This window comes from Acinonyx jubatus, chromosome D3 (assembly GCF_027475565.1).
Source record: "Acinonyx jubatus isolate Ajub_Pintada_27869175 chromosome D3, VMU_Ajub_asm_v1.0, whole genome shotgun sequence".
Taxonomy (NCBI): domain Eukaryota; kingdom Metazoa; phylum Chordata; class Mammalia; order Carnivora; family Felidae; genus Acinonyx; species Acinonyx jubatus.
The window spans coordinates 21108403-21123952 of NC_069392.1; the positions used below are offsets into that span (position 1 = coordinate 21108403).

Here is a 15550-nt window from a genome sequence, read left to right on the forward strand (position 1 = left end):
TCCCTCTCTCTCTGCTCCTCACCCACTTGTTCTCTCTCAAAATAAATAAATAAACTTAGAAAATAAATAAATACTATAAATAGACAAGAGCATTTTACCTACTTCCCAAGTTAGCCAAAAATTTTTATTTAGATCTCCTCTTCAGAAAAATAGCTAACTACCTCATATTTATGACTACCTTATAAATGGACATATACTGCATTATTTTCACCCTACTAATTCAATGATCATTTTGATTCAGTTTATTAATGATAAAACAATGCCAGTTTATAAAAGTTAAAAAAATTTCCAAGAATATAAAGGCATTATTCTGCATTTTCTGGTATGAAATAATTCTCTAATATTCCTAAAAGTGAGGAATAAATAACATGGAAAAAGACCAAAACAATAACAAAAAAAGCAAAGATCAGTATGTAAAATTTTCCCCCAAATAACAACCCACTTGATTTAAAGAGAGATTACAACTTGAAAAAAAAAAAAAAAAACATCACAAATTTCTAAGTCAATGGAAACACAGTATCAGAATACTAACTCTGATAGATGCTTAGACAACAAATAGCATTCTCACTCTCTCTTTTTACAATTTCAGAAGGCCCAGAGCCATAACTTATCCTAGACCAAACAATTACCTGGGATCTGGGCTAGGACCAAAACTTGGGTCTCCCCAATTCCAGTCCAGTATTCTTTCCTCCATACCCTTACTATTCAAGAGCAAAGAAAGTAAAGAGTATAATAATGTGATCATTTCAAAGCAGTATGGCCAACATCTGTCACTGGCTAACCCAACATCCAGAGTCAAGCCTTTGCTTCCTCACAGGCATCCAACTGCAGAGGCTGGAAAGGTTTCTTTCCCAGCCTGCTTTGCAGCAAAAGGTAGCCAGCTCTTTTGCTGGCCAATGAGGCAGAAGCAGAATGCAGCTGAGGGCTTTCAGGAAAGTTTTGTTTTCCTGCGTAAGAGACAGATCTAGCTGACACCACCCTTCCCTTACTCCTTCCTGTGTAAAATAGAACACTCATTTTGCAACTATGCAGTGTCATCTCTGAGAACAAAGGGGCAATATATTAAGAATGGTGAACTTGAAAGGTACTAAAAGCCTGAGTCTCTGATGGCATCACTGAACAGCTAAACCAACACCATCCTCCAGACTGCTTATGAGAAAAAGCAAATCCCAATTTGTTAAAGCTATTGCCAGAGTTTCTCTTATTTAGAATCAAATACATTTCTTTTTTTTAATGTTTATTTTTTTGAGAGAGAGAGAGAGAGAGACAGCGTGAGTAGAGGGAGCGGCAGAGAGAGAGGGAGACACAGAATCTGAAGTAGGGTCCACGCTCTGAGCTGTCAGCACAGAGCCCAACTCCAGGATCAAATTCTCAACCCGCGAGATCATGACCTGAGCCAAAGTCCGATGTTTAACAGACTGAGCCACCCAGGCGCCCTAAATGCATTCCTAACTGATATAATCAGCATTTCCCAAGTATTTGGAATATAAATGAGTATTACTTGAAAAAAAAGGTTTCCAGTTAAATATGGGTCAAATATTAAGTAAAGTAAAATTAAGTAGGAAAAGAATTTGGTGAAGATAGCAGAGGGCGCAACATAGTTTTCCTGTCTCTGAATCCCTGTAAAACACATACGGCAACCACGTAGCAAAACCAAAAATTCATGTATCAGTTACAACAAAACCAGGTGACAAGGTATTGCCATAAATCCAAAATGCAAGCAGACAGGGACAAACCATCCACAGTCAAAAGACCTGCATAGTATTAATATTTCTACAGGAGGAAGAAAGAACAATGAGGGTGGCATCTAAGGAGCTGGAGAATGGGAAAACCTCCAAACAGCCAATAAGCAGTCACTGCAAAGTGCAGAGGCCCAATTTGAGACTAGCAGCTGAACCTGACAGGAACTCTGTCCCCTCAGTTACCACGGCTCATGTAGAAAGAACCGAAACAGCTGGAGCAGTCCAGTGCCTATAGTCTCAGACCCAACATGCCAGGCTCCCTTTTAGGACAGAGCTTCATACTGAGAAAAAGCTGCAGGGAGTAGAATAGAAATTGAGGAGAGGGACAATCGAGAAGAGGAAAGAGAGGATCAGACCAAGTATTTTAGGAGAACAGAACCAGGATATCCTATAGAGCAAGACAGCATGATTTTTTTTAATACTACAAATGAGACAGCTCTGTGAAATCAGGAAAGTTAACTGACCTTGCCTTGCTCTAAAAGTTCAGAGAGATTAATTCCACATAAAAAGCAATGGGGGGGGGGGGGGGCGGGGCGCCTGGGTGGCTCAGTCGGTTAAGCAGCCGACTTCGGCTCAGGTCATGATCTTGCGGTCCGTGGGCTCGAGCCCCGCATCGGGCTCTGTGCTGACAGCTCAGAGCCTGGAGCCTGTTTCAGATTCTGTGTCTCCCTCTCTCTGACCCTCCCCGTTAATGCTCTGTCTCTCTCTGTCTCAAAAATAAATAAACATTAAAAAAAAAAATTTAAAAAAATTTAAAAAGCAACAGGGGCCCCTGGGTGGCTCAGTCAGTTAAGCGTCCAACCCTTGGTTTCAAGCCCTGCACCAGGCTCTGTGCTCATTGTGCTGAGCCTGCTTCTGATTCTCTGTCTTCCCTTTCTGGCCCTCTCCCACTCTCATGCTCTCTCTCTCTCTCTCTCTCTCGCGCTCTCGCTCTCGCTCTCACTCTCTCTCACTCTCTTGGTCTCAAAAATAAACGTTAAAAAAATACGAAAAATAAAAAAAGCAACAAAGTATCTGAGGTCAAATCTCATGCAAGTGATTGTAAGAGAAAGGAAAAGGAGAATAACATGACTTTGGACAAAGAAAGTATGCCAGGAAGATGTGTACATAAAACAAAGCAAAAAACCAAAACCCTGTGACTTATTATGTCAGCATGAGCTAAGACTTTAAGAAAATGAATCCATACCTAGTCATATCATATTAAAACTTTGAAAAATAAGATAATGAATCTTCAAAACAGCAATAATTAGACTAACAACTTACAAATGGAAGCCATAAGACAATGAAATATCTTCAAAATGCTGGAGGGAAAACTGGCAACCTAGATTTCTCTATGGAGTGAAATATCCTTCAAAAATGAAAGTGAAATAAAAAAAGTGAAAAAAAAAAAGATTTCAGAGAACACCCACAGGCCAAATTTGCTTAAAGGAGTTTGAATCAAAAAATTTGGATGAAGTTTCATATTAGTAAAGTGACAATGTCAGAAAAATGAAACGAAAGGTTGTAACAAGGGAAGAATAGAGAGGTTAAGAACCCACAACATTCCAGTTTAAAAAAAAAAAAAATGCTTACATCTCAACGGCTGCCAATTCTTCCTCTGAAATATACCATACACTGGCCCCTTCTCTCCAACCCCACTACCTCTTGCATGTGTCCCTGATGCTGGTGTCTCCCCCTAGCAATCCATTCTGGGTACTGCAGTTAAAGCAATTTTAACCAAAACCTGTAGCAGGGGGCAGTGGCCCATACAGAGGGAAGGTGTGGCACAGGGACATTCTCTTGACTAAAATTTCACTCCCCTTGCCAATGCAACTTTTCCCCCAGGTCCTGTGCTAGATCATGTCAATGTGGTCAGTCTCAACAGTGTCCTGAAGGAAATTGCTTATTTCTGGGCAAATACTCAGAATACCTTTTCACAGAGGGTCTTAGCTATCTTGGTTTATTTCCGATTGCTTCACACATGCATTCAAACTACTCTCTGCTAGGTCACCATTATATCAGATGCCTGCTGGACACTGGAGGGCAGCAGGAGAAGAATGTAACACATGCCATAACAAAGGTTACACATGAGCTTAATATAAAATAAAACCTAGAACAAACTCAGAGAAGTTTGGTGTTCTGAGCTAATACTACCTGGCTTTAGAGGGAAATACTCTTCCAAAAGTTACTCGAATCCACAAATATAAGAACTTTCTGGCCACGCATCTGAAAGAAGCAAAGAAAGGATATACACATTTTAAAACTCCATTTGACTTATGTTATCAACTTTCTGGAAAGCAGAAGGAAACTAAGGTCCCAGGGGGAGAGATGCTAGCATGAATCAAAAGGTGAATCATAGCTGATCTTGTAGCAAATAGAGCATAGGATGGGACAGACTTATAAAACCAAGATCAAGCAGTTTTTTTAAGTAGTCTCTACCTCCACTGTGGGGCTCGAATTCACAACCCTGAGATCAAGAGTTGCATGCTCCACCTACTGAGCCAGCCAGGCACCCCAAGCAGATTATTTTCAAAAAATATTTTCAATACAAAGTATTTTGTCAATGAAACTTCAGAGTTGAGGAAAAGGAAGTACATGATAATACTTTTATTCGTGTTTTTCTTATTGCCTAAAATACCTAGCAAATGCCCACTTACCTATCAAGGCTCATCTTCAATGCTTGCTCCTATGTGAAGCCTTCCTGGACCTTCCCCAAACCAAACATAGTGAATAGCTTTACACCCTCAAAACTCTGTTTCAACCCTTAGTATAATGTAAAGTTATGACACCAAATCATAGTAATGGGCTCACAGGGTGCCTGTTGTTGGCTCTGGACTGTGAGTCCCTGAGAGCAGGGACCATGTCTTATAGCATCCCAAGTACCCAGCACAGTACCTGTTATACACAAAAAAAGTTGGCTTGTCTTGGCCAGTTGGTCTCCAGGTTTGGCTTGGAACACTCTTTTTCCTTCTGCCCTTTATCCAGCTTATTCTTACATTATCCTTTAGGACTTGACTTAAACTCCACTTCCCCTGGGAAGTTCCTGCTGGCTACACCAGTGGAACTGTTATAACCACATGGCCCACAGTGCCACATCCTCTTATGGCACTTATCATGCTTTGTTGTGACTTGTTTAACAGTCTGTCAAGCCCACATGATTTTAAGCTTTCATGAGGTCATGGACCGGGAATGTCTTATTCATCTTGTATGCTCAGCATGTAGCCCACCACCTGGCTAAATAGGTACCTGACAAATCTTTTTTGTAGTTTTATGGTTTTATTAACCCAAATATGATGTGCACATAAGCTGTCTATTCATTTTTTTCACCGTGCAGCCTGGCATTGGGATTGGTGACTCTGAGGGCCAGCTGGGCTGCTCTTTCCACAACGGCTTTGCAGTTCTTGGAGAAGACACTGTGAGCAATTTCTGCACAGTAAGATTTACTGTACATCAGCAGCACTTCAAGCTCCTTGACACCGTGGACTAGGAACTTCTGGGAGCCACTGGGCAGCATGTGCTTTGTTTTCTTGTTGCTCTTGTAACCAATTCTGGGCATCAAGATCTGGCCCTTGAATCTCCTGCACACCCTATTGTCAATGACTCTAGGTTTCTGCCAGTTGCACTTAATTTTGACATACTGGTCTAACTGGTGCCAGATAAACTTCTTGGTCCTCTTTTTAATGACCTTGGGCTTCACCAGAGGTCCGAGGGCAGCTATGATGCCAACAGGAAATGGCTGTCACAGGCAGCGCCAAGGAAGAGAAGGCCTGATAAATTTTTGTTAAATGAATAAATGAATGCCTTTGGTAGACCTAATCAAGAGTAGTGGAAAACACTAATTTCTCTCAGACTATGTTTAGACTTTTTCTGGAGACTCCTTATAGCTTAACACATTGTGGGGCCCAACTAGAGAATGTGAATGAAAACACAGAATGACAGATTTTAAGTCTGCAGATTCCTAAATGTCCTTTTCTTCTGAACATTCTGCCACAAAGAGCAGGCATCAAAGTCCCCACCTAAATAACTGAGATACGAAAAGAAGAATCATTCCCTCATTTTAACCAAGAAGGGAGAACAATGGAAACATCATTGCAGGCAGATGACCACTCGCAAGCTCACCTGATGCGCAATTCTCGTAACTGGTTCCTTCGGGTCCAACCATGTGAGGCATGATACTGCACTGGATGACCAGCACTAGGTAGCTCTCTCTGGATCCCAGAGAAGGCAGACGACTTCTTGTTGGCCAGTATCTTTGGAGGATAAGGTTTCTTAACTGCACCATCCCTAAAAGACCTTAAATTTGAGGAGTAACGGGGAAAAGGGAGAATCAAATTATCTCTGTATGTGATGCAAATCTCTTTTAATGCACAAGTGAAATTAAATAGATAAGCTCAATGAGACAGACTGATAAATATGGACAATAAGTAGCCCAATCTCAGATAGAAATACCTGCCATTCACAATGGTGTGTCAAACATCCCCAAGGCTACCCTAGGTTCAGTGATGATTAGAAAGAAGGACTCAGAGGGGGAACCTGAGTGGCTCAGTCAGTTAAGCATCCGACTTCAGTCATGATCTCTCAGTTTGTGAATTCGAGCCCCGCATTGGGCTCTGTGCTGACAGCTCAGAGCCTGGAGCTTACTTTGGATTCTGTCTCCCTCTCTCTCTCTGGCTTCCCCCCATCACGCTCTGTCTCTCTCCTTCAAAGATTAACAAACATTAAAAAAAAAAAGGACTCAGTACTTGCATATAGTTATACTCATAGCTATGATTTATTACAGCAAGAGGACACAAAGCAAAATCAGAAAAGAGAAAAGGGGAATGGGGCAAAGGCTGCTAGAAATCAAATGCATGCTTCCAAGAGTCCTCTGCCAGGGTAGTCACATAGGATACCCTTAATTCCCCCAGCATCGAACTGTGTGAACATGTGTGAAGTATTGTCTATCAGGGAAGCTTTTTAGAGACTCAATGCCCAAAGTTTTTACTGGGTGCTGGTCCTACAGGCACCCTCTACTGATCACATACCAAAATTCTAGACTCCTGGAAGGAGAGCAGGTATTCAGCATATACCACATTGTTTGCACAAACAGTTCAGGCACAGTTAACTATCCTTATCAGTTGGGGATTGGTGAGAACCCTCTTCAAATCTAAGTTCCTAGACACATCAGGGGCCAACCTTGTAAGCAGGACATTCTTTTCTTTTTTCTTTTTTTTTAATGTTTATATTGTTTGGAGAGAGAAAGAGCACAGAGAGAGGGAGGCAGTGGATCTGAAGTGGGCTCCACACTGACAGCAGGGAGCCTGATGTGAGACTTGAACCCCTGAACCACAAGATCATAACCTGAAGAGAAGTCAGACCCTCAACTGACTGAGTCACCCAGGCTCCCCTCTTTTATCTTACGTTTTTTTTTAAATATAGGACTTGAACTCACAACCCTGAGATCATGACCCGAGCTGAGATCAAGAGTCAGATGCTTAACTGACTGAGCCACCCAGGTACCCCTGCAACCAGGACTTTCTTTTTTTTTTTCTTTTAATTTTTTTTTTCAACGTTTATTTATTTTTGGGAGAGAGACAGAGCATGAACGGGGGAGGGGCAGAGAGAGAGGGAGACACAGAATCGGAAACAGGCTCCAGGCTCTGAGCCATCAGCCCAGAGCCTGACGCGGGGCTCGAACTCACGGACCGCGAGGTCGTGACCTGGCTGAAGTCGGACGCTTAACCGACTGCGCCACCCAGGCGCCCCAGGACTTTCTAAGAATAGTAGTCTCCAGCCTGCAATGTTAATTCTTTTTTGCATAGATAGAAAACAAAAATAGAGAAGATCAAAAAGAAAAGTTAGTTCTTTAAAAACACTAATAAAATTGACAAATAGTCAATTAAACTGGTCAAGAAGAGAGAGAAAAAGCCAAATAAATCAATATTAGGGGGAAAAAGGAAACATCATTACAGATCCTAAGAATACACTTGTAAACAACTTGATACAAATAATACGAAGATGCAGGTAAAATGGATAGACGGCTACAAAAAAAAAGTTATCAAAACCACACAAGAAGTATAAAATATGAACAGTCCAATAACCATTAGCAACAATAAACAGTAATAAAAACCTTCCCACAAAGAAAACTCTAGGCCTAGATGATTTGTTGTCAAAATTTAAGGAAAAATTCACGCCAATCTCACATAAACTACTCTGAGAACTCTTTTTTAAAAAAGGAACACTACCCACCCAAAATCTATATAAAATTAGGTGGTTTTAGAAGACTAGCCATAACCTTAACACAAAACCTAACAAGGACATTTGAAGAAAGAAAAATTTATATCAATCTCATTAATGAATATATACATAAAAATCTAAACAAAATAGCAGCCAACTTAAGTCAGCAACATAGAAAAAGGATAATATAATATGAGGGAGGATTAATTCCAGAAACAGAGAAGGTTAATTAATATTAGAAAATTCAACCATGAAGGGGAGCCTGGCTGGCTCAGTGGGTGGAGAGTGCAACTCTTGCTCTCAGGGTTGTGAGGTCAAGCCCCACACTGGGTGTGGAGACTGCTTAAAAATAAAACCTTAAAAAAAAGAAAAGAAAAGAAAAGTCAACCATTAAGATAATCATATAGGGGACAATCATATAGGGTGGCTCAGTTGGTTAAGCATCCATCTCTTGGTTTCAGCTCAGGTCATGATCTCATGGTTCATGGTTCATGAGTTTGAGCCCTGTGTCAGTCTCTTTGGTGACAGCACATAGCCTGTTTGGGATCTCCCTCTCTCTCTGCCCCTCCACTGCTTGCACACATACTCTCCCTCTCAAAATAAATATTAAATACACATTAAATAAAGATTTAAAAAAGAAAAGACAATCATATAGTCATTTCAATAGATGCAGAAAACAGAATTGACTAAAAAATTTTCAATATCCATTCATGACAAAAATCTTACACTAGCCTTAATCTACTGAGGGCTATCTAAGAAAAACTTATGCAGATACCATACTTAAGGTGAAACACTGACAGCTTTCCCTTGGAGATTATGAATATGACAAGTAAGACCAATACCATTTCTGTACAACATTGTACTGGAGGTCCTGGCTGGCAGACTAAGGCACAAAAGAGAAACTATAGTCATAAAGATTAAAGAGGGGGCAATAAAGTGTCATTTTGCATATGACATGATTATGCATGTAGAAAACCCCAAAAAACCTACAGGTATATTACTAAAATTTATAAGAATCTATCAAGACTATTTGATACAAAGTCAATATCAAAAATGTATATACAGTCGATTCTTGTTACTTGCAGTATTCTATCAAGTCACCTCAAACGCTCCGTGACATGGGTCAGAAGAATCAATACTGTTAAAATATCTTTACTACCCAAAGCCATCTACAGATTCAATGCAATCCTTATGAAAATTCCTGTGGCATTTTTCACAGAAATAGAACAAATAATCCTAAAATGTGTATGGAACCAAGAAAGACCTTGTAGTCAAAGCAATCCTGAGAAAAAAGAACAAAGCTGGAGACCCCCTGGTCCCTGATTTCAAACTATATTACAAACCTATAGTTATCAAAACAGTATGGCATTGGCATAAAAACAGACATACAGAACAATGAAACAGAATAGAGAGCCCAGAAATAAACTCATGCATATATAGTCAATTAATTTATGACAAAGGAACCAAGAATATATACAGTGGAGGAAAGTTTCTTTAATAAATGATGTTGGGAAAACTGGACAGCTACATGCAAAAGAATAAAGCTGGACCACTATCTTACACCATACACAAAAATTTACTCAAAATGAATTAAAGACGTGAACATAAGACATGGAACTATAAAACTCCTAAAAGAAAACATAAATGGTAAGCTCCTTGACACTGGTCTCAGTACTGATTTTTTTGGATTTGACACCAAAAGCAAAAGCAACAAAAGCAAAAATCAACACATGGGACTAAATCAAACTAAAAACCTTCTTCACAGCAACTGAAATAATCAAAATGCAAAAACAATCTACTGAATGAAAAAAAATATTTGCAAATCATATGTCTGATAAGGGGTTAATACCCAAAGTATATAAAGAACTCCTACAACTCAACAGCAAAAAATAAAAATAAAAAAACAAAACAATCCAATTTACAAATGGGCAGATGTGGGGAAACAGGTTCAAGAATTCCTTATATTTACATAAATGAGTTAAAAAAGCTTAAGGGTGAAAGTCGCCACCACAGGGTGAAAGTGCCCAAGGTTAGTTAGCAAGATATTATAATGGGATCACAAGTAACTCGTTATAGTAAACTACTTTCCGTCTGGCACCAATATACTATTGTGCTCTGATCACAAATGCCACTTGCCACCCAGGCCCTTGCTTTTTACACACACAAGTTAATGATTACTACCTGACTATTTTCTTCATGTCACCACATGTGTAAGATCATGAGAGCTCAATAAATACAGAGACAAAATCCCATTCGGGGCTCTTGTCTCCTCCCAGACATTAGCCTTTCTCTTATTCAATTCTGCATCCACTCTCTTGCTGGACAAGAGAGAACTCCAGACTCATAGTTTGCAACAGGCAGAGAATCTCAATAGACATGTGTCCAAAGAAGACATGCAAATGGTGGACAGGTACATGAAAAGATGCTCAACATACCTAATCATCAGGGTAATGCACACCAAAACCACAATGAGTGGTGCCTGGGTGGCTCAGTATGTTAAGTGATTGACTCTTAGTTTCATCTCAGCTCATGATCTCATAGTTGTGAAACTGAGACCCACATTGGGCTCTGCACTGAGTGCAGCGCCTGCTCTCAGTGCAGAGCCTTCTTAGGACTCTCCCTCTCTTTTGCCCTTCCCTTGCACTCGTGCACACTTTCTCTCTCTCTCTCTCTCTAAATAAATAAACTTTTTAAAAACCCACAATGAGATACCACCTCACACTTGTGAGAACAGCTGTATCAAAAATATAAGAAATAATAACCGTTGGTGAGGATGTGGAGAAAACAACACCCTTGTACACTATTGGTGGAAATGCAAACTCCAGGAGCCACTGTGGAACACAATATGGAAGTTCCTCAAAAAATTTAAGATAGACTGCTCCTGACTCATCGCTGTTTGTCTTATTGAGGAACAAGTCGTTCAGGAAGCCATGATACAGCCATGGCTTCTAAAGACACCAGGAAGACACCCATGGAACAAGAGGTGGCAATTCTCCAAATTAGAATTACTATAACCAGCCACAATGTAAAATCTTTGGAGAAGGTATGTGCTGACTTGATCAGAGGCACAAAAGAAAAGTGAAAGGACCAGTTTGGATGCCCACCAAGACTCTCAGAATCATTACAAGAGAAACTCCTTGTGGTGACGGTTCTAAGACTTGAGATCGTTTTCATATGAGGATCCATAAGCGACTCATTGATTTGCACAATCCTTCTGAGATTTTTAAACAGATTACTTTCATCAGTATTGAGCCAGGAATTGAGGTTGACATCACCATTACAGATGCTTAAATCAACCTTTTTAATAAATTGATTATAAGGTAAAAGAAAAATTAAAAATAGACCTACCATATGATCTAGCAATTCCACTTCTGAGGATTTATCTGAAGTAACTCTAAAAGATACACACACGGGGCGCCTGGGTGGCTCAGTTGGTTAAGCGTCCGACCTCGGCTCAGGTCATGATCTCACGGTCCGTGAGTTCGAGCCCCGCGTCAGGCTCTGGGCTGACCGCTCAGAGCCTGGAGCCTGTTTCAGATCCTGTGTCTCCCTCTCTCTCTGACCCTCCCCTGCTCATGCTCTGTCTCTCTCTGTCTCAAAAATAAATAAACGTTAAAAAAAAAATTTAAAAGATATACACAACCCCATGTTCACTATAGCATATACATATGTATATATATATAGCATGTATTATAAAGGAATAAGACGGAAATAACTTGTGTCCACTGGCAGGTAAATGACCAAAGAAATTGTGGTAATAATATATACAATAGGATATTCTTCAGTCATAAAAAAGGATGGAATCCTGCCGTTTGCAATATCAGTGGCCTTGAGGGCACTGTGCTAAGTGAAACAAGTCACACAGAGAAAGACAAATGCCATATGATTTTGCTTATATGTGGAATCTTAAAACAAAACAAAAAACAAAATAACAAGCTCACAGATACACAGAACAGATTGGTGGTTGCCAGAGGTGGGGTGGGTGGTCAAAACAGGTGCCGGGAGTCAAAAGCTACAAACTGCTAGTTATAAAATAAATAAGTCATGGGGATATAATGTACAGCATGGTGACTATGGTTAATAACACTAGACTGCATATTTGAAAGTTGCTAAGAGAGTAAATCTTAAAAGTTCTCATCACAAAAAAATTCTGTAATTACGTATGATGAAAGATGTTAACTAGACACTGTAGTGAGCATTTTACAATATATACAAACACAGAAATCATTATGCTGTATACCTGAAACTAACATAATGTTGTACATCAATTATACCTCAATAAAAACAAAGGACAAGAAAGGGCAAAGCGTTCCTTGTACCATCTCAGTAGAGAATGTGCCTGTTGAGCAAGTCAAATTTTATAAGGGTCTACACATGTCTCAATAACTCTGAGAGTGCTGAGAAAACACCAAGAGATTTAGGGGAAAAGAAATTTTGGAGATTATGTGAATTCAGAAATTCAGAATCTGTGTATTTCTATAAACTAACAAAAATAAAACTATTTATATACTGTTTTCAGTATATAAATGTTTTCAAACCATAAACACCAAGCACAGGAGTAAATCTAACGAAAGTTGTAAACATTTGGGGCACCTGGCTGGTTCAGTCGGTAGAGCACGTGACTCTTGATCTTGGGGTTATGATTTTAAGCCCCATGTTGGGTGTAGTGATTACTGGGGGGGGGGGGGTAAGGTTGTAAACATTCTTACAGGGAAAATTTTAGGACTCACCAAAATACAATTATTTTTCCCAATCTGATCTATATCTTCAAAGTAATCCCAATTAAAACCCCAACAGTTTTTGTTTTGTGTGAAGGGGAAAAGACTTGAAAGTTGATTCTGAAGCTTATATATAATTGCAAAGATCAAGAATAGCTTACAGACAGTCTTTTAAAAATACTAGGTTAGGAGGGCACCTGGGTGACTCAGTCGGTTAAACATCTGACTTCGGCTCAGGTCATGACCTCATGGTTTATGAGTTCAAGCCCCACATGGGGCTCTCTGCTGTCAGCGCAGAGTCCACTTTAGATCCTCTGTCTCCCTCTCTCTCTCTCTCTCTTCCCCCCCCCCACTCATGCATGCACCCTCTCTCAAAAATAAATAAACATACCACAAACCAGCAGAAGACAGGATATAATAAAGATAAGAGCAAAAATCAATGCTATCGAAACCAAAAAAATAAAAACAAACAAAAAAACAACAATAGAACAGATCAATGAAACCAGAAACTGGTCCTTTAAGAGAATTAACAAAATTGATAAATCACTAGGCAGTCTGATCAAAAAGAAAAAGGAAGGACCCAAATAAATAAAATCAAGAATGAAAGAGGAGAGATCACAACGAACACAGCAGAAATAAAAACAATAATAAGAGAATATTATGAGCAATTATATGCCAATAAAATGGGCAATCTGGAAGAAATGGACAACTTCCTAGAAACATACACAACACCAAAACTAAAACAGGGAGAAATAGAAAATTTGAACAGACCCATAATCAGTAAGGAAATCGAATTAGTAATCAAAAATCTCCCAAAAAACAAGAGACCAGGGCCAGATGACTTTCCAGGGGAATTCTACCAAACATCTAAGAAAGAATTAACACCTATTCTCTTGAAGCTGTCCCAAAAAATAGAAATGGAAGGAAAAAACTTCCAAACTCATTCTACAAAGCCAGCATTACCTTGATTCCAAAACCAGACAGAGACCCCACAAAAAGGAGAACTATAGACCAATTTCCCTGATGAACATGGAGGCAAAAACCCTCAACAAGATATTAGCCAACTGGCTCCAACATCACATTAAAACAATTATTCACCACAACCAAATGGGATTTATACCTGGGATACAAATCCCAGGGTTGGTTCAATATCCACAAAACAATGTGATTCATCATATCAATAAAAGAAAGGACAAGAACCATATGATCCTCTAAACAGATGCAGAGAAAGCATTTGACAAAATACGGCATCCTTTCTTGATAAAAACCCTCAAGAAAGTAGGGATAAAAGGATCATACCTCGAGATCATAAAAGCCATATATGAACGACCCAATGCTAATATCATTCTCAATGGAGAAAAACTGAGAGCTTTCCCCCTAAGGTCAGGAACAAGACAGGGATGTCCACTCTCACCACTGTTATTCAACATAGTATTGGAAGTCTTAGCCTGTGCAATCAGACAACACAAAGAAATAAAAGGCATCCAAATTGGCTAGGAGGAGGTCAAACTTTCACTCTTCGCAGATGACATGATACTCTGTACGGAAAACCCTAAAAATTCCACCAAAAGACTGCCAGAACTGATTCATGAATTCAGCAAAGTGACAGGATATGAAATCAATGCACAGAAATCGGTTGCATTCCTATATACCAACGATGAAGCAACAGAAAGAGAAATCAAGGAATCGATCCCATTTACAATTGCACCAAAAACTATAAAGTACTTAGGAATAAATCTAACCAAAGAGGTGAAAAATCTATATGCTGAAAACTATAGAAAGCTTATGAAAGAAATTCAAGAAGACACAAAAAAATGGAAGAAGATTCCATCCTCATGGATTGGAAGAACAAATATTGTTAAAATGTCAATACTACCCAAAGCAATCTACATATTCAATGCAATCCCTATCAAAATAACACCAGCATTCTTCACAGAGCTATAACAAACAATCCTAAAATTTGTATGGAATCAGAAAAGACCCCAAATAGCCAAAGCAATCTTGAAAAAGAAAACCAAAGCAGGAGGTAACCACAATCCCAGACTTCAAACTATACTACAAAGCTGTAATCATCAAGACACTATGGTACTGGCACAAGAACAGACACTCAGATCAATGGAACAGAATAGAGAACCCAGAAATGGACCCACAAACGTGTAGCCAACTAATCTTTGACAAAGCATGAAAAAATATCCAATGGAATAAAGACAGTCTCTTCAGCAAGTGGTGCTGGGAAAACTGGACAGCGACATGCAGAAGAATGAACCTGGACCACTTTCTTACACCATCACAAAAATACACTCAAAATGGATGAAAGACCTAAATGTAAGACAGGAAGCCATCAAAATCCTTGAGGGGAAAGTAGGCAAAAACCTCTTTGATCTTCGCCGCAGCAACTTCTTACTCAACATGTCTCCAGAGGCAAGGGAAACAAAAGCAAAAATGAACTACTGGGACCTCATCAAAATAAAAAGCTTCTGCCTAGTGAAGGAAACAATCAGCAAAAATAAAAGGCAACCGTCAGAATGGGAGAAGATATTTGCAAATGACATATCAGATAAAGGGTTAATATCCAAAGTCTATAAAGAACTTATCAAACTCAACATCCAAAAAATAAATAATCCAGTGAAGAAATGGGCAAAAGGCATGAACAGACATTTCTCCATAGAAGACATCCAGATGGCCAACTGACACATGAAAAAATGCTCAACTTCACTCATCATCAGGAAAATACAAATCAAAACCACAATGAGATACGACCTTACACCTGTCAGAATGGCTAACATTAACAACTCAGGCAACAACAGATGTTGGTGAAGATGCGGAGAAAGAGGATCTCTTTTGCATTGTTGGTGGCAATGCAGGCTGGTACAGCCACTGTGGAAAACAGTATGG

At 39.5% G+C, this 15550-nt stretch overlaps 2 protein-coding genes and 1 pseudogene across 2 annotated transcripts in view; 1 reads left to right on the forward strand and 2 right to left on the reverse strand.

The window, feature by feature from the left end:
• Nucleotides 1–15550, reverse strand: part of SFI1 (SFI1 centrin binding protein) — a 103349-nt gene that overhangs the window by 73463 nt on the left and 14336 nt on the right. The window contains exons 4-5 of the mRNA XM_015081480.3: nucleotides 5841–6014; nucleotides 3876–3947 (exon numbers count right to left, since the gene is read on the reverse strand). Coding sequence (XP_014936966.2) covers nucleotides 3876–3947; nucleotides 5841–6014 — 246 coding nt within the window. The remainder of the gene's footprint in view (nucleotides 1–3875; nucleotides 3948–5840; nucleotides 6015–15550) is intronic.
• LOC106983272 (60S ribosomal protein L32-like) lies at nucleotides 3954–5769 on the reverse strand. The gene is made up of 2 exons (XM_053206453.1): nucleotides 5755–5769; nucleotides 3954–5457 (listed from the first exon to the last, which is right to left on the reverse strand). The coding sequence occupies exons 1-2, from the start codon at nucleotides 5767–5769 to the stop codon at nucleotides 5032–5034; spliced, it is 441 nt and encodes a 146-aa protein (XP_053062428.1). The 3' UTR covers nucleotides 3954–5031.
• LOC106983302 (40S ribosomal protein S20-like) lies at nucleotides 10879–11556 on the forward strand (annotated as a pseudogene).